Raw genomic sequence first — 24,169 nt, 5'->3', positions numbered from 1 at the left:
CCGGGGGGGCGGAGCAGGGGCCCAGGGCGTGGGGGAGGGCGGAGGGGTTCAGGGGCTGGGGGGCCGCCAACCCAGGGGCCCCGTTGAGCTGGTAGTGGGGGGCCGCATAGATCAAGGGCCGGGGCTCCACAGTGTTTATGAGACCGTTGTTGTGCTTGAAGGAGGCCTCACCACCTCCTCCTCCTCCGCCTCCTCCTCCCCCCTGTGCCCAAGGGGGGAGAGAGTCTCTGGGGGACGGACTGGACCTCCTCACGCGGGCCCCACTGGCGGGGTCTGCTGTCCATGGTTCTCCTGGCTCAGAGCTTGGGGCCCGCGGGACTGGAGGGGCCCCTCAGCGGGGTCTGCAGGCGGGCATCAGGCTCCTTGCAGCGGCCCCTGTGGAGGAGGAACAGCACACACTTCATACCGGCTTTAGGGTCTCATCACCTGCAGGCCATCCTGGTTCCAAACACTTAGGCTTAGAATCAAGATCGCCAAATGGTTCTAAACACTAACGTTCAGAACCAAGATAGCTGATTGGTTCTAAACACTAAGGTTTAGGACCACTCAGCCATCCTGGTTCTAAACACTAAGGTTTAGAAGCAGGATGGCCGAGAAACATTAAATGTCACGTTTAAACACCGCTCCAAAAGATTTTTCAACTAAATCCTGCATTTAATTTGCCCGTTAATTAGAATTTATTTGTTTAAAATGGTAAACAATGTAACACATCTGAATTGTCCTCGTTTGTTACTCAGATTCGGACTTTGTCTCTTGTCAAGTTTATTCGTCAACATCCACCAGCAGGGAATAATCGTGGTCTTGTTCAAATGGAACTGCATCGTTCATTCAAACTGAACGGTGTTAAGGTGTTTAGGATCAGTATTCTTCATCAGTCAAGGCCTAAACCTAATGAACACAGGTTACATGTTGACCGATCAACGGCTAGTAAAGGGGATCTCCATCCCTAATCGGATCCGAACGGAATTCCCACGGAGGAGAGAATGTGGAGGAGAGACCGCGGAGGATGAGACCGTGGAGAAGGAGGGACCACGGAGGAGAAGCCGCGGAGGAGAGACGGTGGAGAAGAGACCGCGGAGGAGAGACCGCGGATGGTTTGACGTGGAACATCAACACAGAACCACTCGGTTCACCCGCTCCCAGAAACATTTACGTCTGCGTAAGATATTTTTATTGCGACTGAGACGCACGCACGCACGCACGCACGCACGCGGGCACACACACACACACACACACACACACACACACACACACACACACGAGCTTTCTCTCTCTCTAACACACACACACACACACACACACACTCTCACACGCACAAACACACACGCAAACAAACAAACAAACGCTCGCTCTCTCTCTCTCACACCCACAAACACACGCGCAAACAAAACACACACACACACACACACACACACACACACACACACACACACACACACACACACACACACACACACACACACACACACACACACACACACACACACACATACATTTACTCGCTTAAAACAGGAGGCAGAACACTGTGCCCCCCGTCTCCTGAAGAAGACCACCGAGTCCGCTCGGCAGTCAGAAGACCCGTCAATGTCACACGGACTCACCTGTGATGTCATCGTGGTGCGATTCTGTCCGCGGCGGGACACACCGGGGGGTCTCACGGCACCGCTACCGGAGGGTCTCACCTTCCGAGGGGAAAGAGAGCCGGGGGTCCATCGGCGTCCACACCGCCGCTCTGCGACACACACTGCGCTCCTACGAGGCGACACAGTCCTCGGTTCTCACCATCTGGCTGTTAGTTTCCCCTCTCACACACACACACACACACACACACACACACACACACACACACCGATAGGCTGCTGCACCGTCCAGATAGAGTCACGTATCGTTACGGTCCACACACACTGAGGAGCATCGCCTCTTCAACCCCCATGTCGGGGGAACACTGGCTCCGTCCTCTGGGTGGGCTGGCCTACATGTTGTCACGGTAGCCTACAGAGTACCCCCTGTTCCCCGGACGGTGGCACCGTGAGAACCGAACCAGCAGAGAGATGAGCGGGGAGCGAGGTGCAACGCAGTGGTGGGAGTGAGGATCGACCGCATGGTCCTAGAGGACCGTCGATCTTGACAGGATCTAGAGTAGGCTACCGTTGATCTAGAGGACCTTCGATCTAGAGAACCGTCGATCTAGACGAGGATCTATCGTAGGCTACCATTGATCTAGTGTACCGTCGCTCTAGTCTAGAGAACCGTCGATCTAGAGGATCTAGAGTCTACCGTTGATCTAGGATCTAGTGACTACCGTTGATCTAATCTAGAGTCCCGTCGATCTAGCGGTCGTCGATATAGAGATCGGTCGATCTAGTTTCTAAAAGATCTAGAGAACCGTCGATCTAGAGATCGGTGATCTAGAATCATAGGGCTTTGGAAACGTACATTTACATTACCAAAGCACAGCAAGTAAAAAAACATAACATTATAACAAATATAACATTATTCAAACAACAACTCTCTCTCTCTCTCTCTCTATCTCTCTCTCTCTCTCTCTCTCTCTCTCTCTCTATCTCTCTCTCTCTCTCTCTCTCTCTCTCTCTCTCTCTCTCTCTCTCTCTCTCTCTCTCTCTCTCTCTCTCTCTCTCTCTCTCTCTCTCTCTCTCTCTCTCTCTCTCTGATATCCCTAAATTAGACAACAGCGCCCCCTGGTGTTCAGGAAAGAGTCCCTCAGGTTCACACTGCAGCATTGCAGCATTTATTAGAAAGATGAAAACCGCACAGCGCCTAGAATTATGTATCCAGCATCTGAATGTATCGATATTAAAAATAGGACAAATTAAAAGGAGTTCGTACAATGATCTGCAGACCAATGCACCATGACTGCCGGGGTTTCAGGTGTAGTATAATATAATATACTATAAAGATAGTAATAATACAATAATATAGACCCATTGTGAGTGTACATAGGGTTGGGGTAATACAGTGTCCAGCAGGAGGCGGTAGATCGCCCAGTAAGTGGTGGTAGAGCGTCCAGCAGGTGGCGGTAGCGCGCGCTGCCAGGCGCCCAGCAGAAGAAGAGCGATGGCCACAGTGCTCATTACACGCAGTCCACAGGAGTGACGAAAACACACGAAACGAAACCTCAAAACGAACCCTCAAGACGAAGTATCGAATATAAAGTCTGTGACACTACGGCAGGTAAGACCGGACGCCCGGGGCTCTTGGTTGGTTTAGGGTCCGTGTCTCGTTTCCGGACCGCGGGCCAGCAGCTCCCTGTCGGACCCGGACCTGGGGCTCCAAAGGCGGGCCCGGCACGCCTCGTCCGCCCCGGGGTTCGAGTGGTGACCGCCCGCCATGTGAACGTCCTCCGGGGGGACGTGACGCCCCGACCCGCCGCCTCCCGGACTCCGAGCGGCTAAACTGTTGTTGAACTGTCAGAGTCAGAGTGTTGTGGACTGACGTGCGGCTCAGGCTATGGTTTGATACTTGGTTAAACAGTAACCTGAGCGGCGTTTGATTACTTCTGTTCTCGCTCGTAACTCGCTAGAGAACAGCTGACAGTGTGTCAGCCTTTGTGTTCAGGAGTACTCTCCCATTGTCATTCATGTGAACGAACTAGATACCTAACCTCCCAACATGGGAAGCGGAGAAGCAGCTCCAGGTGTTAGACCCGCCCCTTAGGTCTCCCTCCAGGTGTTAGACCCGCCCCTTAGGTCTCCCTCCAGGTGTTAGACCCGCCCCTTAGGTCTCCCTCCAGGTGTTAGACCCGCCCCATAGGTCTCCCTCCAGGTGTTAGACCCGCCCCATAGGTCTCCCTCCAGGTGTTAGATATGGCCTGCAGGTGGGCCTCCAGGTGTTAGACAGGGCCTCTATGTCTCCCTCCAGGTGTTAGACAGGGCCTGCAGGTCTCCCTCCAGGGCTCCCTCCAGCTGATTGACAGGGGCTCTAGGTCTCCATCCAGGTGTTAGACAGGGCCTGCAGATCGCCCTTCAGGTGTTAGAATGGGCCTCCAGGTGTTAGACAGGGCCTCCAGGTCTCCCTCCAGGTGATGGACAGGGTCCGTAGGTCTCTCTCCAGGTGTTAGACAGGCTCCGTAGGTCCCCCTCCAGGTGTTAGACAGGGCCTCTAGGTCACCCTCAAGGGCTTAGAAAGGGCCTGCAGGTGTCCCTCCTGGTGTAAGACGGGGCCCTCACTTTCATTCCAACCAAATAATGACAGTTTGGAAACGCACAAACACGTGATAATTTTGAAACGAAAAGGGGCGTGGTCGTCATGAATAATGCTGAACGAGAAAACGTGGAATGGCTGAGGGATTCCTAGTGGTCCAGAGACCAGCCGCACTGCTCTGGCCCGCTGGTTAATGAGTAGAGATTAGATGATGAGTTGGTGTAACCGACGGTCCATGTGTGTGTTGGGGGGGGGGGGGGGTCCTGGTGCTTTCTCTACGCAAGCTCTCTACAACAAGTCTCTCTCCTGTTTAACACTATGTCTCTCTCTCTCCTGTGTGTGTGTGTGTGTGTGTGTGTGTGTGTGTGTGTGTGACCTCTCTGTCTGTCTTACCATATGTCTCTCTCACCCATCTCTTTATCTCTCCCTCCCCCCTGTCTAACCCTATTTCTCTCGCTCTGTCCCCCCCCCCCCCCCTGTAGGCAGCATGGTGGGCGAGCGGCGTAAGGGGAACCTCCTGGTCCAGCTGGGCCCGCGGCAGCAGGCCTTCCCCGAGGAGCTCCTCCGCCAGCGCCGCACGCAGGACGGCCACACCGAGTACCTGGTCCGCTGGACCCTGGTCGCCCTGGACGACGGCACGGGCCAGGGGGGCGCGGCCGGCGAGGGGGATGGGGGCGGGGCCGGCGCCGGGGGCGGCTCCACCTCATCGGTGGAGAGCAAGACGGAGAACGTCCTGATGTGGATGTCCACGGAGGACGTCTACGCCAACTGCCCCACCCTGCTGGGCAAGAGGCCGGCGGACGCCGCGCCCGGGCCCCCGCGGCCCGAGGAGGAGCGGGGGCCCCCGGCGGCGGAGGAGGAGGAGGAGGGGGGGGGCGGGGCCCGCCGCGGGCAGTTCACCCCCGGGTCGACCTTCGACGAGGCGGAGCTGCAGGACATGAAGGAGGACGTCCAGAACCTGGTGCGGCGCGCCCGCAAGCAGATGGCCAAGAAGGGGGACTTCCCCAACTGCACCACGCACACGGTGGACGTGCTGAGCGCCTACGCCGGCATCGGCGCGCTGGTGGGCGTGTTCCGGGAGACGGGCGCCCTGGACCTGCTGATGGAGCTGCTCTGCAACAAGGAGAGCCAGACGCGCCGCAGTGCCGGCAAGATGCTGCGCGCCCTCGCCTCCCACGACGCAGGTGTGTGTGTGTGTGTGTGTGTGTGTGTGTGTACCCTTTAGTGTGTATGTGTGGACCCTTTAGTGTGTCTGTTTGTGTGTGAGAGTGGTTTTTACCTAATTATGGTGTGTGTTTGAGATAAGGATGTTTGTGCCCTTTAGTGTTTGTGTTTCTGTGTCAAGATACCTGGGTCTGTCATGGTTGTTGCTTACCTGGGACCAACGCAGCCAGACCCAGCAGCTGCAGTGGGCTGTGTTTACCACTGGGGGGCGCTGTCCCTGTTGCAAGTCTGTTCTGGAAAGAACCGTTTCATGTTGTCGCTGCATTCCTTCTGCATGACTCCTTCAGTGTTCAGTGGCAGCACAGCTTCTCTCTGCCACAGAGGAAACCACCTTCCTCTTCCTGGTCGGCAGCTCCGTCTGGTCCAATCACGGCGCGGTTATTTTAGTCACATGACTCGGAGCGGTCTGGATGCTTCCGGAGTGTTTTTCGTAATTAGTGCGGGGGCTTGTGTGGTTGACCCATAGGGACTTGAACCCAGAAGCTATGGGCTATGTGTGTGTTTTGATGATGTGTTTGTGTGTGCGTGGTCAGAGATGGTTCTGTTTTTGTGTAAAATTGAATAGTCCATAATCATCTCTAATTACATTTTAAACGCATTAAGCCCTCAACTACAGCCTTCATAACATCTGTCAGGTGATGTGTGTGTGTGTGTGTGTGTGTGTGTGTGTGTGTGTGTGTGTGTGTGTGTGTGTGTGTGTGTGTGTGTGTGTGTGTGTGTGTGTGTGTGTGTGTGTGTGTGTGTGTGTGTGTGTGTGTGTGTGTGTGTTGATTTGCTTTATCTGTGACAGATATTGTGTGTGCATGCACATTTTGCAACCTCAATACTCTTATTGTGTGTGTGTGTGTGTGTGTGTGTGTGTAGGCAGCAGGGCCTATGTGCTGCTGTCCCTCAGCCAGCAGGATGGCATCGAGCAGCACATGGACTTTGACAACCGCTACACCCTGCTGGAGCTGTTCGCCGAGACCACCTCCTCCGAGGAGCACGGCATCTCCTTCGAGGGCATCCACCTCCCGCAGGTAGGCAGGAGGTGCTGGGGAGCAGGAGCCGGGGCATGGCCTGTTTGTCACCGGAATTAAACCTGGATTCTTTATTCTATCCATGCTCTTCCTTATGTTCGCTGCTTCCTTCCTTCTCTGCCCCTCCCTCCCTCCCTCCCTCCCTCCCTCCCTCTGTGATGGTACCTCCCTCCCTCCCTATGTGATGCTGCCTCCCCCTTCCGCTCTCCTCCCTCCCTCCATCCCTCCCTCCCTCCCTCCCTCCCCCTATATGGTGTCTGTCTCTAGATCCCAGGCAAGCTGCTGTTCTCGCTGGTCAAGCGCTACCTGTGCGTCACCTCTCTGATGGACAAGCTCAACACGGCGGGGGTGGAGTCTAGCTCTGACAGACAGGAGGCCGGCTCCGCCTCCTCCCCCTGCTCCGCCTCCCCGGACGAGCAACCCCGTCTCCGGCGACAGTTTCACTTCTCCATGGCGATGGGCAACCTGATCTCCGAGCTGGTGCGGGTCATGGGCTGGGACCGCAACCGCCCCCCCGGCCCCGGGGCCCAGGGGGAGGAGCCTCCGCGGCCCATCCTCCGCTCCATCTTCCAGCCCCGCTTCACCTCCGTCACCGTGAGCGGCCCCACGCCCGCCACCGCCGCCGCCGCCGCCGTCGCCGTCACCACGAACACCGCCGCCGCCGCCGCGGCGCCGCTCAAGAGGAAGAGCTCCAGCGGCTTCAAGACGCGCACGGACTTCAGCAGCCGGCTGGCGTACGTGGAGTACGTCCAGGCCAACCTGGCCAGCGGCATGACGGTGCGCATGCTGGAGGACTACGACGAGGTCAGCGCCAACGATGAGGGAGAGTTCAGGTACAGCAACGACGGCTCCCCACCTGTACAGGTGAGCACTATACCTACTGGCTGGTTGGTTACTGAGATAGCTCCTGTTAGCTAGCCCCTGATAGCTAGCTCCTGTTAGCTAGCTCTTGTTTGTTAGCTATAGTTATTTAGCCCCTAATTGTTAGCTAGCTCCTGTTATCTAGCCCCTGATGGTTAGCTCCTGTTAGTTAGCCCCTGATGGATGGTGAGCTCCTGTTGGTTATTCCATGTTAGTTAGAAGTTAGTAGTTAGTAGTATTGGATATACAGACAGAAACAGACAATGTAACGTACACTTTGGCGTCGCCGGTCTTAATGCTGGACTAATGAGTATATATAACGTGTGTCGGCTGTCTGCTGCAGGTCCACTGGAACTCCCTGTCCCGGACCTACTGGGTCCACTGGCACATGGTGGAGATCCTGGGCGAAGGGCCCGGGGCTTCTGCTGACAAGGACAGCCAGGAGGTCAGCTCGGCCCTCACAGAGACCCTCAAGCTGACCGCCGGTGAGTACAGCTTCACCGATACCAGTATCGGAAATTCCTCCGCTACTGCCCTAAATATAGTATCGGGTATCAACGAGCACGCAACTCCAGCGCCAATCCGATCCCATCACATGACTAGCTCATTGACGACACATGCAGAGAACATCAGAAAACCCTGCTGTGTTTTGATACGTTCGTTGACGGCCGGACAATTACAATTAGGGCATTTAGCAGACGCTTTTATCCAAAGCGACTTACGTCGGTTAGTACACACATTGACACACCGACGGCAGAGTCAACCATGCATGGCGACAGCCATCACTGTCTTGCTCAGGGACACATCAACACTCAGTGAGGAGGAGCTGGGGATTGAACTAGCAACCTTTCGGTTTCAAGACAACTGCTCTACCTCCTGAGGCTGAGATGTCCTTTATCACAAAGCAGTTCGCAAAGCAATAAAACCCATGCCACAAAATACGCAATACAGAATGGTAAATGAAACAGGAGAAATAGAACGGCATAGTAGTAGTAGTAGTAGCAAAGCAAAGTTAAACATATCTGAAATATCAGCATCCATTCATAAAAGGTTACTCTCAGCGTAATGAAGGAGCTGATTGGGGTTGTAACGCTACACGTGCTCGTACCGTACCCTTCGGTGCAGGACGTTTGGAGTGTTATTATGTTACAGTATTATCTTTGGTGTCTTGGCAAACGATTCGCTCTGGGCAAAAGTGAAAGTGAAAATATTGTGATGAAACGATGGGAATTGTGCATAATGGCTTATTAGGTTGACGTTGCATTGCATTAGATTCACAAACCACAGTGCTCAATTTGGATTTTCTCTGCACTTATGTAGCGGTGACCTCAGTGGCCGGTGGCGGCCTCTCCCCTAACGGAGGGTTTCTCTGTTCACAGTGAGGCAGACCTTCCTGTCCAAGCCCCCGGGCGGACTCTACTCTCTGCCCTACATGTCTGAGGAGCGGCAGGGCGAGGAGGCGGCCTGCCTCAGCCGCGCCGAGTGGTGGGAGGTGCTCTTCTTCATCAAGAAACTGGAGCCCAAGCAGCAGATGGAGGCCAACAGAATCATACAGCAGAGCCTTGATACCCAGGTACACTCACCTGGTGGACAGGTACACTCACCTGTTGAACAGGTGCACTTAGCTGGGTGGGGAGCAGCTAGACTCACCTGGTGAACAGGTGAACTCACCTGGTGGGGCAACAGCTAGACTCAGCGGGTGGGGGAGCAGCTAGACTCAGCTGGTGAACAGGTGAACTCACCTGGTGGGGCAACAGCTAGACTCATCTGGCTTGGGAGCAGCTAGACTCACCTGGTGAACAGGTCAACTCACCTGGTGGGGGAGCAGCTAGACTCACCTGGTAAACAGGTGAACTCACCTGGCTAGGGAGCAGCTAGACTCAGCTGATGGGGGAGCAGCTAGATTCATTATTCCTCATAACTTGGTAGGGCTAGGCGGCCCAACCAGGGACGCTACATGCTGTTTGCACTCTTCCCTTCAGTGTCCTCGTTATGTTTCTTGTTAGCTGGACCTCGACGAGGTGGGGGAGGCGGACCTCGACGAGACGGCTCTGGTTGACCTGACTCCGCCCGGGGGCGTGGCCAAGAAGCTGCTGCACTACCTGACCCAGAAGCTGTCGGGCTCCTGCCTGCCCGACCTGCTGTGCTCCCACACCTTCTCCAAGCTGTACCTGCGGCGCGGGGGCGGAGACCTGGAGGACGAGGAGCTCATGGGTGAGCAGCCAACCAATCAGGCGGAGGATCTCAACCAGGAAATGACCTCAACGCCACTCTATTAGTGTAGCCCATAATAGGGCTGAACGATTAATCTAATTCAAACCGACATCGCGATGTAATAGAAAGAGATATGCAAATCACAAAGGCTGTGATAATGTTTTTTAAATAAAATCGTTAGCTACTGACTGGAGAATGGAGATCAGTAAGATTAGTATTTATTTTTCTTTTACAATTCAATAGTAATAAAACATTATAATGTCAATTAATCTCAACACAGATAGAGATAGCTTACAATGTCGTGTTGGTCATACTATAGAATGAGAATTATGTTTATTGTCTCTTGTTTAGTGAATAATACAGAACATAAGGAACTTTAAAAATCGCAATTGCAGTATTGGTTTAAATAATCACAATTTGATTATTTCCCCAAGTGGTTCAGCCCTAGCCCATGTTCCCAGTGGCTCGTTGCTCCACTCTGACCTGAGGTCCTCAGGGTCCTCTCAGCCGCTCCGTGGCTCTTCACTGCCCATCAGCCCCTGTCTCTAAAGCCTCTCCTCCCTCTGTCCCCCAGCGGAGGCCTCTGGGGGCCCCCCGGGCAGGAGGCCGGCCTCGTCCCCCCCCAGCTCCTCCTCCATGGCCTCCGGGTCCAAGAAGCCCAAGGTGGAGGAGGAGCGGAGAGGCGAAGAGGAGGAGGATCAGGGGGAGGAGGAGGAGGAGGAGGAGGAGGGCGAGCTGCCCTCCGAGGACGACGCCCGGTCCTCCGACGACCTGGACGAGAAGATGAAGGGTAGGAGGCTCGCGGCCACGGCCACACACACGCATACACACACATGCACACATGTCCAGGGTTTGACAGTGCCCCCTCCGTTGTGTTTTGGTGTTTGACAGTGCCCCCTCCGTTGTGTTTTAGTGTTTGACAGTGCCCGCTTCGGGGGGAAGCGGTCGGCCCTGGAGACCATGGGAGAGGTGGTCTCCTTCCTGAGGACCACCAGCACCGACCTGGAGCAGCAGATCGCCGGCATGAGGTTCCTCACCCGGACGGTGGAGGAGGACACGGCCCAGAAGAAGACCACCCTCCGGGCGGTCTCCACCCAGTCCATCAGGTACGTGCTGTCCCACAGTATTAAAGGTAGAGTATGCGTCTCCCTGCAGTGAGTGGGTGCTGTCCCACAGTATTAAAGGTAGAGTATGCGTCTCCCTGCAGTGAGTGCGTGCTGTCCCACAGTATTAAAGGTAGAGTATGCGTCTCCCTGCAGTGAGTGCGTGCTGTCCCACAGTATTAAAGGTAGAGTATGCGTCTCCCTGCAGTGAGTGCGTGCTGTCCCACAGTATTAAAGGTAGAGTATGCGTCTCCCTGCACTGAGTGCGTGCTGTCCCACAGTATTAAAGGTAGAGTATGCGTCTCCCTGCAGTGAGTGCGTGCTGTCCCACAGTATTAAAGGTAGAGTATGCGTCTCCCTGCACTGAGTGCGTGCGGTCCCATAGTATTAAAGGTAGAGTATGCGTCTCCCTGCAGTGAGTGCGTGCTGTCCCACAGTATTAAAGGTAGAGTATGCATCTCCCTGCAGTGAGTGCGTGCTGTCCCTGCTGGTGGAGCTGCTGGGGTCCCCCGATAAGGAGGTGGCGGTGTCGGCCCTCCGTCTGACGCGGGGCATCATGCTGAAGTACGACTGGAGGGTCCCCTTCGCCACGGAGGGGGGGGTCCGCTCAGTGCTGTCCTGCATGCACCAGTTCTCCAGCGCCCCCCATGTGCAGCAGGTGGGGCTGGCGGTGAGTACCCCCCCGCTGACCCCCTCCCTCCCTGGGCCCGTTGACATGTATTGGTCCGATCAGCCTTTATTTACACAGCGCTTTTAGTACAGGAGAAACTAATGATGGAAGGCTCTACTTTATATACCCTGGGTAACACAGGGTACCCTGCTATTATAGGGTGATCTTTAGTCTTTATATGGATGATGTATTGATTATGTATCGGTACCAGGCTCTGAAGGTGATCATTAGTATATGGATTATGTATTGATGATGTATTGATTATGTATTGGTACCAGGCTCTGAAGGTGAGCATTAGTATTAATATGAATTATGTATTGATGATGTATTGATTATGTATTGGCACCAGGCTCTGAAGGTGATCACGGGAGCCAGTAAACACGACCTGCGCTGCGTGGGCAGCGGCCTGCCCCTCTCTGAGTCCGGGACCCAGATGATGCTGGAGATCTTCTCCAGCATCGGCTCTGCTGCTCCGGAGGGCTCCAGCAGCCTGCTGGGGGCCATCCCTGCTGCGCTGGACCTCATGCTGACCACCAAGGGGTACACACGCATGCACAGGCACCCACCCCCACGCACGCACGGACACAGTCTAATGTACAGAGATCTCCAATAAAAAACACAGCCTGAAAACCGCTGTCCTATTGAACTATTTACCTGCACAGGTGCAGAAAGACTCTATTGACCATGACCTGTCTACCTGACCTGTCTGTTGACCCTGACCTGTCTACCTGACCAGTCTGTAGGCCGTGATCTGTCTAGCTGGCAGGCTGATGACTGGACCCTGTTCACCTGACCCTGTCTACCCAGCCCTGACCTGTCTACCTGCCCCTGACCTGTCTACCTGTCCCTGACCTGTCTACCTGTCAGTCTTCCTAACCCTGACCTGTCTACCTGCCCCTGACCTGTCTACCTGTCCCTGACCTGTCTACCTGACCCTGACCTGTCTACCTGACCCTGACCTGTCTTCCTGACCCTGACCCGTCTCCCTGCAGCTCCACCCTGTCAGTGAGGAACGGTCTGCTGGTGGTCATCATGCTGATCTCCAACCACAAGAGTCTGGCGGAGCAGCTGCTGGCGTGCGGTCTGACGGCCGTGCTGAAGAAGTGTCTGGGCCGGCCGCGCTCAGAGACCCTGTTGGCTGTCATCGCCCTCAACCACATCTCCATGGTGCACAAGCTGGAGAGCAGAGGTACTCCCAGCCTCCCGGGGCGCTGCCGTGCTGTTTGTGTTGGTTTATGGGGTGTTTATTAGTAATCCAAGTAATATGTATTGATGATGTATTGGGGTACCAGGCTCTGTAGGTGATCATTAGTATTAATATGTATTGATTGTGTATTGGGTTTTGCTGCCATTCCTGTGTTGTTTATGTGTTTGTTTATTTGGTGTTTAAAAAGGTGCTATACACATTTGTTTTATTTATACACATTTATTTCTATCTGGTCGGGTTATGGTCAATTTATTTATTATTGATCTTGGTTCTTTTTTGTATATGGGGAATGTTGTTTCTCTTTCCACTGACAAATGTACTGATTTTAAGTCGCATTGGATAAAAGCGTTGGCTAAACGTAAATGGCATATTAGTTGTAACTAATTGTAATGGTGACTGGTATTTTAATAGCATGAGGTGTGTTGTTTAGAGTAGACTAGGTATGTAATTGTGTGTGTGTGTGTGTGTGTGTGTGTGTGTGTGTGTGTGTGTGTGTGTGTGTGTGTGTGTGTGTGTGTGTGTGTGTGTGTGTGTGTGTGTGTGTGTGTGTGTGTGTGTGTGTGTGTGTGTGTGTGTGTGCGTGCGTGCGTGAGCAGACGTCGAGGACCTGGGCTTCAAGGACACGGAGCTGGAGATGTTTGCGGCGAGTCTGAAGGAGCTGAGTCCGACCAGAGAGCTCATCCTGTCGTTGGAGCAGCTGCTGAGTGACGACGTGTCTCCGCTGGAGGAACGCAACCAGGTAACATGTACCAATTAACCTATTAGTAGGTAAGCCACTCAGACAATTAACCAGCAGCTAACCCACTCAGCCAATAAACCAATTAGCAGGTAACCCACAGGTAACCCACTCGGCCAATGAACCAATTAACAATTAGCGCGTAACAGAGTCCTGAATCAATTAGCAGGTAACAGCCCTGAACCAATTAACCAATAAGGAGGTAACACTCCTCCACCAATTAACCAATAAATTAGTAGTTAACACCCAAAGGTCAGTTAATCAATGGGTATCTGTAAACGTGCCCCATCCCTCTGTAATTTCATTGGTTCATCAGTAGGTATGTATTAACCTTTCCCATCTCTCTGTGATATGATTGGATGTTATCTCAGGTGACCCGGAGTCGCGACACCTACCAGGTCCTGGTTCGTCTGCTGGACCAGTTCCGGGCGGACCGCGACGTGCAGCTCTCCATCCTGAGGTAGCTTCCCCCAGGCCGTGGCCTCAGACTCTGAAGCTCCAGTGTACGCTGAGGCCAGATGTGGGCTTTCAGCGATATTAGATTTAAATTCAGGGCGTTTAGCAGACGCTTTTATCCAAGGCCACTTACAATTAGTATGTTTGTCAGAAGAAAGAAACAACAATATATCGCTGTTGGAACAGTAAACATGTTCATAGAACCAAGTGCAAAGCACTAACAATCGCTTGGTTAATTCATGTATAGAACAGAGATAGCTAGGATAAGACCCTACACTATGCTAATTGCTAGGACGTACAACAAAAAAATAAGTGCAAAAGTTGCAGAGTCTAGGTGAACTCAGTCTTTTGCACAAGCTGGTGAGCGACTTTGTGCTCTTTCATGAGTGACAGAGGCTGTGGCATGTGGCATGTGGTTAATAGTAGCAGGGCTGAGCCTGTGTTTTCTGTGCGAGCAGGATACTGAACAAGTTCCTGGACGACCACCAGGAGGACATCCTGCCCTGGCACGAGAGCATCGAGCCCTGCCTGTCGTCCATCATCGCCTTCGTCAACGAGCGTGAGGTGAGGAGACCGCCAGCCCCCCAGCTGACTCTGTATCAGACGTGATGGTGCATGGTGCAAAGGATCACGGGAAGGCTGGCGGCCTGTAAACAATGGGGTGGAACAACAGTTGAACTGGTTGACTTGGATGCAGACGTCTGTTGTCGTGGGAACAGAGGAAACCCCGGCTGATGGATGTGCATCAGTGGGACGTACTCTCAGAGAATCCCTGGGTGTGTTCAGCTGTGGGGTTAATTGAGAATAGTGTTAGGATTAATTACAGGTAACGGGGAGAGACTGTACAGTCTCTCCCCGGGTGGTCCAGGTGAATTACCTGTACGGTCTCTCCCCAGGTGAATTACCTGTACGGTCTCTCCCCAGGTGGTCCAGCAGTTCATCCGCTTCCTGTACCGCCTGGCGTCGCTCAACAAGGACTACGCCGTGGTCATGTGCCGCCTGGGCACCAAGGAGATCCTGGCCAAGGCGCTGGACAAGCACGGCACCACGCTGCTGATGCTGCCCGAGCTCCGCGACCTGGTGGGCGACTGCGAGAAGTACGCCAGCCTCTACAAGAAGATGACCACCAGCATCCTGGCCGGCTGCATCCAGGTACCCGCCCAGCTCCTCCTCCTAGGTGGTCTCTCCTCATAGAGACCACCGCTCTGCCCCTCCATTAGCATGGGCTACCTCAGGAGGTCGAGCAAGGCATTAGCATCTAGGGTGGATAGGTGGTTCGAATCCCAGCCGGACGGTACTGGGTTCGGGTTAACTCTGGTCTCTCCTCTCAGCTTAATGTCTAGAGTTGACTCTGGTCTCTCCTCTGAGGTTCATGTCTAGAATTAACTCTGGTCTCTCCTCTGAGGTTCATGTCTAGAGTTGACTCTGGTCTCTCCTCTGAGGTTCATGTCTAGAGTTGACTCTGGTCTCTCCTCTGAGGTTCATGTCTAGAGTTAACTCTGGTCTCTCCCCTGAGGTTCATGTCTAGAGTTAACACTGGTCTCTCCCCTGAGGTTCATGTCTAGAGTTAACTCCGGTCTCTACCCTGAGGTTCATGTCTAGAGTTAACTCCGGTCTCTCCTCTGAGGTTCGTGTCCAAAGTATACTCTGGTCTCTCCTCTCAGATGGTCCTGGGTCAGATTGAGGAGCACCGCCGGAGCCATCAGCCCATCAACATCCCCTTCTTCGACGTGTTCCTGAGGAACCTGTGTCAAGGTGTGGGGGTGTTTGTGCTTGGTCTCGGTCTGGATATGGGGCGGTCCTGTGAGACCAGGGTGGAGGTTTTCGTTCCGGGTGTGGGGCTGTCCTGTGTGGTTCCCATTCGGTCGGACGGACTCAGATGTTGACGGTGAATCTCTCCGCTAGGTTCCAGCGTGGAGCTGAAGGAGGACAAGTGTTGGGAGAAGGTGGTGGTCTCGTCCAATCACCATCGAGCCAACAAACTCACCGACAAAAACCCCAAGACCTACTGGGAGTCCAACGGCTGCACGGGCTCCCACTTCATCAACATCTACGTCCACAAGGGCGTGGTGATCAGGTGGGGCTCATGTGTTCCTGGTGGTGTAGGGCTGATCTGATGGTGTTTAGCCTGATTAGCTTAGCTGATGTGCTCAGGCTAACTATTGAGGTAGCCGTGATCTAGAAACAAAAGTGTCACTGTTGAGCTTAATGTGATCAGGCTACATCGCCCAGCTAGCCCAACACTGAGCCCGACCCCATTAAGCTAGCTAATTAATGTGACGTATTATGCCACCAGGTGTGTGTGATTAGCCGGTACAAGCCGTCCTGACATCACAAATGGGCGTGTCCACCTAGATGTATGACGGAGAGAAGGGCAATGTTTGCTACAGTCCACTGGGTAGGCTGGTAGACTGATCTATCCAGCACACATCTAGGTGGTAAACGGCCACTTGTGATATCAGAAGGTCGATTTTAAAAAAGGTAGATTTAAAAAAAAATGCTTGTAATGGTTACTCGCACTTGAAATGTCATTAGTCAATTTAAGTCTTAAAGCATATCGGATGCTCTTCTTCTTTATTGACCTTTGACCTCACGACACTAAAAGAGCAACAACAAATGACCCTACACATCCTTCCTCTTTGATTTCCAAACTGTGACGCATTCCTCCGCCGGCCGAGCCTTAACCCTGTCCTCTCGTTTGCGTCGTCAAGGCAACTGGCGGTGCAGGTGGCCAGCGAGGACTCCAGCTACATGCCCGCCCGCATCCTGGTGCTGGGGGGCGACGACCCCAACAACATCAACGCAGAGCTCAACACCGTGAGTCCATCACCTCCGCGCCCGGCAAACTCACCGTTCCACCACACCTGTTCAAACTCGCACACAACGTCTAACTGATCACTGTTTTGATTGTTTGTTCGTTTTGTTTTGTCTTGTTTTTGTTTTATTTATTTATTATTTCTTTTATTTATTATATTTACTTATTTCTTTTATTTTTTTATTTTTTTATTTTCACAATGTCTTGTTTTTTTAAACGATTTATGATGACTATATGCTCTGTAAGGTGACCTTGGGTGTCTTGAAAGGCGCCTCTAAATTAAATGTATTATTATTATTATTATTATGTCATTATACACCCATCACCTAGTGGTGACACACAGCCCCTAAGAGCAGCACATATTCAGTACCTTCAAGATGGCTCCCTGAGGTGTGTGACGGTGACACACTATCCTGACTGTGTTCCCAGCAGATGGCCAGTACACGAGAGGCGTTGGCCGATGTGTTTCTGAAACGTTCCTCTGTGGTTGCTAGCTCCGTACAGTGTGTGCAGATGCATGGTTGACCTGGTTGTCGTCATGACTCCCAGCTGAGTGGTTGTTCCTCTGGTTCTGCAGGTGAACGTCCCGCCCTCGGCCCGGCGCGTGGTCCTTCTGGAGAACATGACCCGCTTCTGGTCCATCATCCAGATCCGCATCAAGAGGTGCCAGCAGGTGAGAGGTCCTCCCTGTCCTCCAGGATCCCCCGGTGGCCACGCTGGCTCTCTCTGTGATCAGAGGTCCAGGGGAGAGTCAGTCACCAGCCGCAGTGTGGGAACACGTCTCTAGTTACTGTGTGATGCTGTAGTGACGTGCATGTGGTCCATCGTCTCTAGTCACTGTGTGATACTTTAGTGACGTGCATGTGGTCCATCGGCTCTAGTCACTGTGTGATACTTTAGTGACGTGCATGTGGTCCATCGTCTCTAGTCACTGTGTGATACTTTAGTGACGTGCCTGTGGTCCATCGTCTCTAGTCACTGTGTGATACTTTAGTAACGTGCATGCATGTGGTCCATCGTCTCTAGTCACTGTGTGATACTTTAGTGACGTGCCTGTGGTTCTCCCAGGGGGGCATCGACACCCGGGTGCACGGCTTCGAGGTGCTGGGCCCCAAGCCCACCTTCTGGCCCGTGTTCAAGGAGCAGCTGTGCTGCCGGACCTTCCTGTTCTACAGCACCAAGGCCCACACCTGGTGCCTGGACGTCCTGAAGGACCGCAGCCAGCTGCTGCTGCTCTTCAACAGGTGACCGCCCTAAACACTAGTGAACAGCTCCAGGGGTATTAAAGGGCTGAACACTAGTGAACAGCACCAGGGGTATTAAAGGGCTGAACACTAGTGAACAGCACCAGGGGTATTAAAGGGCTGAACACTAGTGAACAGCACCAGGGGTATTAAAGGGCTGAACACTAGTGAACAGCACCAGGGGTATTAAAGGGCTGAACACTAGTGAACAGCACCAGGGGTATTAAAGGGGTCAACACTAGTGAACAGCACCAGGGGTATTAAAGGGCTGAACACTAGTGAACAGCACCAGGGGTATTAAAGGGCTGAACACTAGTGAACAGCACCAGGGGTATTAAAGGGCTGAACACTAGTGAACAGCACCTGGGGTATTAAAGGGGTCAACACCAGTGAACAGCACCAGGGGTATTAAAGGGGTCAACACCAGTGAACAGCACCAGGGGTATTAAAGGGGTCAACACCAGTGAACAGCACCAGGGGTATTAAAGGGCTGAACACTAGTGAACAGTACCTGGGGTATTAAGGAGGGGTATTAAAGGGCTGTGTTGTCTGCAGGCTGAACAGCGCTCTGAAACACGAGCAGCTGTTTGCGGACCGCTTCCTGCCGGACGCGGAGGCTGCGGAGGCACTGGGCGGGACCTGCTGGGAGGCCCTCATCACCCCCATCGTCCACAGCATCGCCCTGCCAGGTGCGGCGTCTGTCTGTCTGTCTGTCTGTCTGACTGACTGACTGACTGACTGACTCACAGCCAAAGTAGATGGGAAAACAATACTTATAAAGACATGCATTATAATTGTAATTCAATAACACTCAAAACAATTATTTACAGTGAGAAGTAACTTTAGTTTCTTTTCCTTCCTCTTCCCTGTCTCTCTCTTTCTCTATCTCTCCCCCCTCCCTCCAGATGCCACCTCGGTCAGCCCCCTCTCCTGGCTGCTTTCTGAGTACCTGGAGAACGCCCGCTCGGCCCGCCGCCGCAACAAGGGACGCCCCGCCATCTTCAACTGCCGCGTGCGCCAGCTCACCCACCTGCTGGTGCACGTGGACACCGGCCACGTGGAGGAGGTCAAGCCGCCCGTCAAGTCCAGTGAGTCCGCCGCACGTAACCGTGGCGACGGTGGCGGTTGGCCAGTACATGTGACGCGGGCTCCGCCCCCACGCCTCGTCACCCCCAGTCTCTTTCTAAACGACTGCGATGTTCAAAGGATGAGGTCACCCTTTAGGAGGCGGAGCTAGAGCTGGCCTATCTGGCGTGGAGGTGGAGCTAGAGCTGGTCTATCCATTTACAGATATTATAGACTGATAGTTTGGCTGTTTATTGTATATTGATTTGTTGTTGTTGATGTTGTTGGCTGCGGTTGCCATGGTAACGACTCAAAGCTTAATTTGAAACCTTTTTTTAGTTTTCCGTTGTTGGCGTTCTCCCAGTTCCTTCCAGACCGTCGAGGACTTTCGCTCTCGTTACCGCGGTCCCGTCCGAAAGACGGGTCTGACCTCTGACCGGCGACCTCCCGTCCAGAAGCGCTGACCTCCCCCTGTGTCTCCTTCCTCTAGACGGCAAAGACGGGAAGAACAAGGACCCCGCGGCGGCAGCGGCAGCCTCCTCCTCCTCCTCCTCCTCTTCTTCGTCCTCCTCTCCCCGGATCTACGGCCGCATGAAGAGCAGCAGCGTGGCGGGCATCGCCCTCTGCTGGCAGGGGGTGGTGGAGCAGCAGGTAAGGACGCCTGTCCCGTCAGCAGCCTCTCGGGGCGTGAGCTGTCGCTGTCGAGCAAGACACCCAGCGACCTCTGAGAAGATGAACCGAGCGTCTCTTGGTTTGAGTGCCTTCTGAATGACTGGACAGCCAATCGTGTTTGAGGTCCTCTGGCCCCGCGGGAGCTGATTGGTTGTCCCCCTCAGGTGAAGGATTTCCTGGAGGTGAGCTGCGGCCTGCCGGACTTCGTGGAGCGGTACCGCGGGCTGTACGTGCGTCTGAAGCGCGCCATGGAGGAGCTGTTCGGCCAGCAGACCGCCTTCGCCCTCGCGCTGCGCACCGGCTTCTCCGCCGCCCTGCTGCAGCTGTCCATCCTCAGGGCCGTGCACGTGAGTCCTCCCCAGAGTGTGCACGTGAGTCCTCCTCAGGGCATTGCACGTGATTCCTCACTAGAGCATGCACGTGATTCCTCACTAGAGCGTGCACGTGAGTCCTACCTAGGTTGTCCACGTGAGTCCTGCTAAGAGGTAGCTCAGGTGAACCGTTAGCTCTGGGTATGCTAGTGCTAATGGTAGCTGTGGTGTGCAGGTGAGCATTTAGCATTCACCATACTAGTGCTAACGGGTAGCTCAGGAGAGTCTTTAGCTCCGGGCAGGCTAATGCTAACGGGTAGCTCTGGTAAGTCTTTAGCTCTCACAATTCTAGTGCTAACGGGTAGCTCAGGTGAGCCTTTAGCTCTGGGCAGGCTAGTGCTAACGGGTAGCTCTGGTAAGTCTTTAGCTCTCACAATGCTAGTGCTAACGGGTAGCTCTGGGCATGCTAGTGCTAACGGGTAGCTCTGGTGAGCCTTTAGCTCTCCCCATGCTAGTGCTAACGGTAGTTGCTCTGTGCAGGTGAGCGAGCGCTTCGCCCAGTACATCGACCAGGCCATCCAGAGGATCCAGGTGAGCGGCCGTGCGGAGCGCCGCGAGAGCCAGGAGCGCCTGCAGCAGTTCCTGGAGCCCATGCTGTTCCTGTCCGGCCTGGAGATGGCCAGCACCTTCGAGCACTTCTACAGGTGCCCACACACAGCCAATCAGAGGGGAGGCCAGCCCGCATGATGGCCTCTGACCGTCACCACACCCCTAGCATAAGACAGCAAGGGGGGCGGGGCTTCAGACCACACCCCTACCATCGGACAGCAAGGGGGGCGGGGCTTCAGACCACACCCCTACCATCCTACATTAAGGGGGGCGGGCTTCAGACCACACCCCTACCATCCTACATCAAGGGAGGGCGGGCTTCAGACGACACCCCTACCATACTACAACAAGGGGGGCGGGGCTTCAGACTTCACCCCTACCATCCTACATCATGGGGGGGGTGGGCTTCAGACCACACCCCTACCATGCTACAACAAGGGGGGCGGGGCTTCAGACCACACCCCTACCATCCTACAGCAAGGGGGCGGGGCTTCAGACCACACCCCTACCATACTACAGCTAGAGGGAGCGGGGCTTCAGACCACACCCCTACCATCCTACAGCAAGGGGGCGGGGCTTCAGACCACACCCCTACCATATTACAGCAAGGGGGCGGGGTTGCAGACCACACCCCTGCCGTGTTTAGAATAAGCGACTTTGAGACATCAATATATCAATATTCTTCTTGACACATTGAGGATATTGGCTATATGTGTGTAGAGGATACGTTATCTGGGTTATTGAACACGCTATTATAATGTGGTGTAACGGTGACTGTGGCGTAGGTACTACCTGGGCGACCGGCTGCTGAGCGGGGGCGACGTTTGGCTAGAGGAGCTGGTCACCCAGCACATCGGGAGCTGCTTCCCCAACCGCTTCCCCGAGCAGATGCTCAAGAACCTGGCCGAGTCGGGCGAGCTGCGGCGCGAGTTCAGCCTGTACCGCCTCCAGCAGCTGGACCACGGGCTGACGGACCAGAGCCTGATGGACCCCGCCCCGCAGGACCCCTCCCAGGTAGACCGGACTGACCCCTGACCCCAACTTAGTCCTGACCCCCGCCTAGTCCTGACCCCCTGACCCCAGCCTAGTCCTGACCCCAGCCTAGTGCTGACCCCCCGACCCCAGCCTAGTCCTGACCCCAGCCTAGTGCTGACCCCCCGACCCCAGCCTAGTCCTGACCCCAGCCTAGTCCTGACCCCAGCCTAGTGCTGACCCCAGGTTGGTCCTCCTGATGCTGCGTTGGTCTCCACGGTGATGGTCTGGGGTCTGTCTCCTCCCGGCTGTGTAGACGATGGAGGAGGAGGAAGAGGAGGAGCCTGAGGAGGAGGGGGAGGAGCCTGAGGAGGAGTGTGACGTCCACATCCTGATCCTGTCTCCTCGCTGCTGGGCCGTCTCCGCCCCCTGTTACCTTGACGACCCCAGCGTCCACTTCCCCCCCGGACTCTGTTCCCACCTCAGCCAGTTCAGCACCTTCTACACCCACAGTAAGTACCCCACCCAAAGTCTGTACCCCCACCCCCCCGCTTCACCGTCTGTGTGTGTGTGTGTGTGTGGCCAATCTGATGTGTAACGTGTGTGTGTGTGTGTGTGCAGCCCAGGTGATGTGCGGCGCCCTCCAGAGCCGCCAGCCCCGCCGGCTCCAGTGGACGTGGCTCGGCCACGCGGAGCTCAGCTTCAACCGCTGGACGCTGCACGTCTCCACCCTCCAGATGTTCATCCTGCTGCACTTCAACCACCAGGAGGTACACACACACACACACACACACACACACACACACACACACACACACACACACACACACACACACACACACACACACACACACACACACACACACACACACACACACACTCTCTGACCGTATACATTTTCAAATCAAAAACGTTTTTAATAGTGTGTCTCTCGTGTGTGTGTTCCAGGAGCTGAGTGTGGAGGCGCTCCAGCAGGTGACGGGGCTGCCCCCCTCCGTTGTGGCCCACTCCCTGGCCCCCCTCACCGTGGAGGGGGGGCTGTTGCTGCTCAGCGACCCCAGTGACCTCACCCAGGGTGAGCCCCCCCACAGTCCACACACACAGACCCTACAGAGAGGTGATGGGGCTGCTCCACCTACTTCATCACCACCACTGGTGGAGCTCACAGTCCCCATCAGAGACACGGGCTGTCAGGACCACCTACAAAAGACTCACGACCAGCTTGTTTAGAGTTCACCTGGGCTCATTATGTGCACCATACTTATTGTGTTTTGTGAATCCTTGCACTTAAAAATAGTACTTATCTTCATGTAGCGTCTTCTCCTAGCTATCTTTGTTGTATACAGGGAATGGGTTAGCCTAATGATTGTCAGTGCTTTGCACTTGGTTCTATGAACATCCTAACTGCACCGACAACGATATACTGTTGTTTCTCTGTGACCCGGTCAGACCGGTGGCTGTGATTGGGCCAGCCCCAGTGTGACCCGGTCAGGCCGGTGGCTGCGATTGGTCCAGCCCCAGTGTGACCAGATCAGGCCGGTGGCTGTGATTCGTCCAGCCCCAGTGTGACCAGATCAGGCCGGTGGCTGTGATTGGTCCTGCCCCAGCTGGATGGATTGTGATTGGTTGCTCTGCGGTCAGGTGTGCTCCGGTTGAACCCGGGGGCGGAGGCCGGCAGCGTGTCTGGGGGCGGGGCCTGCCGCAGCCTGCTGCCCCGCCAGGCCTACCTGAGCGTGGACGAGGCGGCGGCCGACGCCTTGGAGAGGAAGAGGAACTACATCTACTGCACCATCGTCAGCCTCATGAAGACGGAGAAGGAGATCCACATCGACAACCTGGTGTTCAAGGTGAGGGGCCAGACCCTGCCGGACCCGGGGCCAGACCAGATTTTCCGAAATTGTGTGCATTTGTATTCATCTAAATTTATTTATGGATTATAAGTCTAACCAACGTCTCTCTCTTTCTCTCTCTCTCTCCTTGTCCCACCCTCTCTGTCTCCTCCACCCTCTTCTCCCCCCCCCCCAGGTGATGGTCACGTGTCAGAAGGCAGGGGGCGTGGCCAGCGGGGGCCCCTCCCTGCTGCCCTTCAGCTGCTCCACCAATGACGTGCTCGGCTGCATCATGCACGTGCTCAGCCAGGGCTACCTGCGTCGCCACGACGACAGCCCCCACATCGTGGAGTACGTGGCCGAGGGCCCCACCACGCCCAAGAAGGGCCGCGCCCAGTTCTCCTTCGCCCGCGGCCAGCTGGGGGCCGAGGGAGGCGGGGCCAGCGGTCACCACGGCAACCCCCTAAGGTGTGAGCCCACCCTTTAGAACCCCTAGTGATGAGGAGGAGCCTCTGTGGTCTGGATCTTTTAGAACGTGTGTGTGTGTCTGTCTCTGTGAGAGTGTGTCTGTCTCTGTGAGAGCGTGTGTGTGTGTGTGTGTGTGTGTGTGTGTGTGTGTGTCTGTGGGTGTTCATCCTGCAAGTTTCATACATTTTATGAATACAGAAAAAAATCTAATCATATCAAAGTGGAGAACCTCAAATTTTAAATAAAAAAAATTACTTTTGAACCCCGACTGTTGCCTATTTATTGTTATTTAGCTCCAAAAGCAAATCAAAGATCTTCTGGGGAATTCCTTATCAATCCTTATCGACTACCATGGCTGTTAAATCACCAATCCCATTTAGCAGGCTCAGTGTTCAACCTCCTCTGTGAGATAGTCCAACCTTAACTTCTTGGCTGATTCCCTTTGTTCTCGTTTCTCTGCAGTGCGGTGTGAGTGTGCCTTCGCTCGCACGTGTGTAGGTTTATACATATGTGCACGTGAACACTTCAGGGAA

At 54.5% G+C, this 24,169-nt stretch overlaps 1 protein-coding gene and 1 long non-coding RNA gene across 2 annotated transcripts in view; one reads left to right on the top strand and one right to left on the bottom strand.

The window, feature by feature from the left end:
* The first annotated feature begins 2,972 nt into the window (after window positions 1–2,972).
* The window catches only part of LOC132473777 (cullin-9), a 29,615-nt gene continuing 8,418 nt past the window's right edge, over window positions 2,973–24,169 (top strand). The window contains exons 1-32 of the mRNA XM_060074035.1: window positions 2,973–3,192; window positions 4,644–5,345; window positions 6,250–6,404; window positions 6,672–7,268; window positions 7,609–7,750; window positions 8,645–8,838; window positions 9,272–9,479; window positions 10,054–10,269; window positions 10,393–10,585; window positions 11,051–11,252; window positions 11,602–11,792; window positions 12,245–12,441; window positions 13,056–13,198; window positions 13,567–13,655; window positions 14,110–14,215; window positions 14,576–14,803; window positions 15,316–15,406; window positions 15,557–15,728; window positions 16,363–16,468; window positions 17,044–17,139; window positions 17,535–17,710; window positions 18,266–18,399; window positions 18,616–18,798; window positions 19,266–19,426; window positions 19,612–19,794; window positions 20,299–20,462; window positions 21,153–21,381; window positions 21,656–21,851; window positions 21,961–22,109; window positions 22,288–22,414; window positions 22,981–23,186; window positions 23,365–23,636. Of these exons, the coding sequence (XP_059930018.1) occupies window positions 4,649–5,345; window positions 6,250–6,404; window positions 6,672–7,268; window positions 7,609–7,750; window positions 8,645–8,838; window positions 9,272–9,479; window positions 10,054–10,269; window positions 10,393–10,585; window positions 11,051–11,252; window positions 11,602–11,792; window positions 12,245–12,441; window positions 13,056–13,198; window positions 13,567–13,655; window positions 14,110–14,215; window positions 14,576–14,803; window positions 15,316–15,406; window positions 15,557–15,728; window positions 16,363–16,468; window positions 17,044–17,139; window positions 17,535–17,710; window positions 18,266–18,399; window positions 18,616–18,798; window positions 19,266–19,426; window positions 19,612–19,794; window positions 20,299–20,462; window positions 21,153–21,381; window positions 21,656–21,851; window positions 21,961–22,109; window positions 22,288–22,414; window positions 22,981–23,186; window positions 23,365–23,636 (6,203 nt within the window). The 5' untranslated portion in view covers window positions 2,973–3,192; window positions 4,644–4,648. The remainder of the gene's footprint in view (window positions 3,193–4,643; window positions 5,346–6,249; window positions 6,405–6,671; window positions 7,269–7,608; window positions 7,751–8,644; window positions 8,839–9,271; window positions 9,480–10,053; window positions 10,270–10,392; window positions 10,586–11,050; window positions 11,253–11,601; window positions 11,793–12,244; window positions 12,442–13,055; window positions 13,199–13,566; window positions 13,656–14,109; window positions 14,216–14,575; window positions 14,804–15,315; window positions 15,407–15,556; window positions 15,729–16,362; window positions 16,469–17,043; window positions 17,140–17,534; window positions 17,711–18,265; window positions 18,400–18,615; window positions 18,799–19,265; window positions 19,427–19,611; window positions 19,795–20,298; window positions 20,463–21,152; window positions 21,382–21,655; window positions 21,852–21,960; window positions 22,110–22,287; window positions 22,415–22,980; window positions 23,187–23,364; window positions 23,637–24,169) is intronic.
* Window positions 11,689–12,208, bottom strand: LOC132473779 (uncharacterized). The gene is made up of 2 exons (XR_009529476.1): window positions 12,086–12,208; window positions 11,689–12,047 (listed from the first exon to the last, which is right to left on the bottom strand). It is a non-coding gene; the product is annotated as an uncharacterized LOC132473779 (long non-coding RNA).

Source organism: Gadus macrocephalus, chromosome 15 (genome assembly GCF_031168955.1).
Source record: "Gadus macrocephalus chromosome 15, ASM3116895v1".
NCBI lineage: Eukaryota > Metazoa > Chordata > Actinopteri > Gadiformes > Gadidae > Gadus > Gadus macrocephalus.
This window is presented reverse-complemented; position numbering and strand designations above follow the sequence as displayed.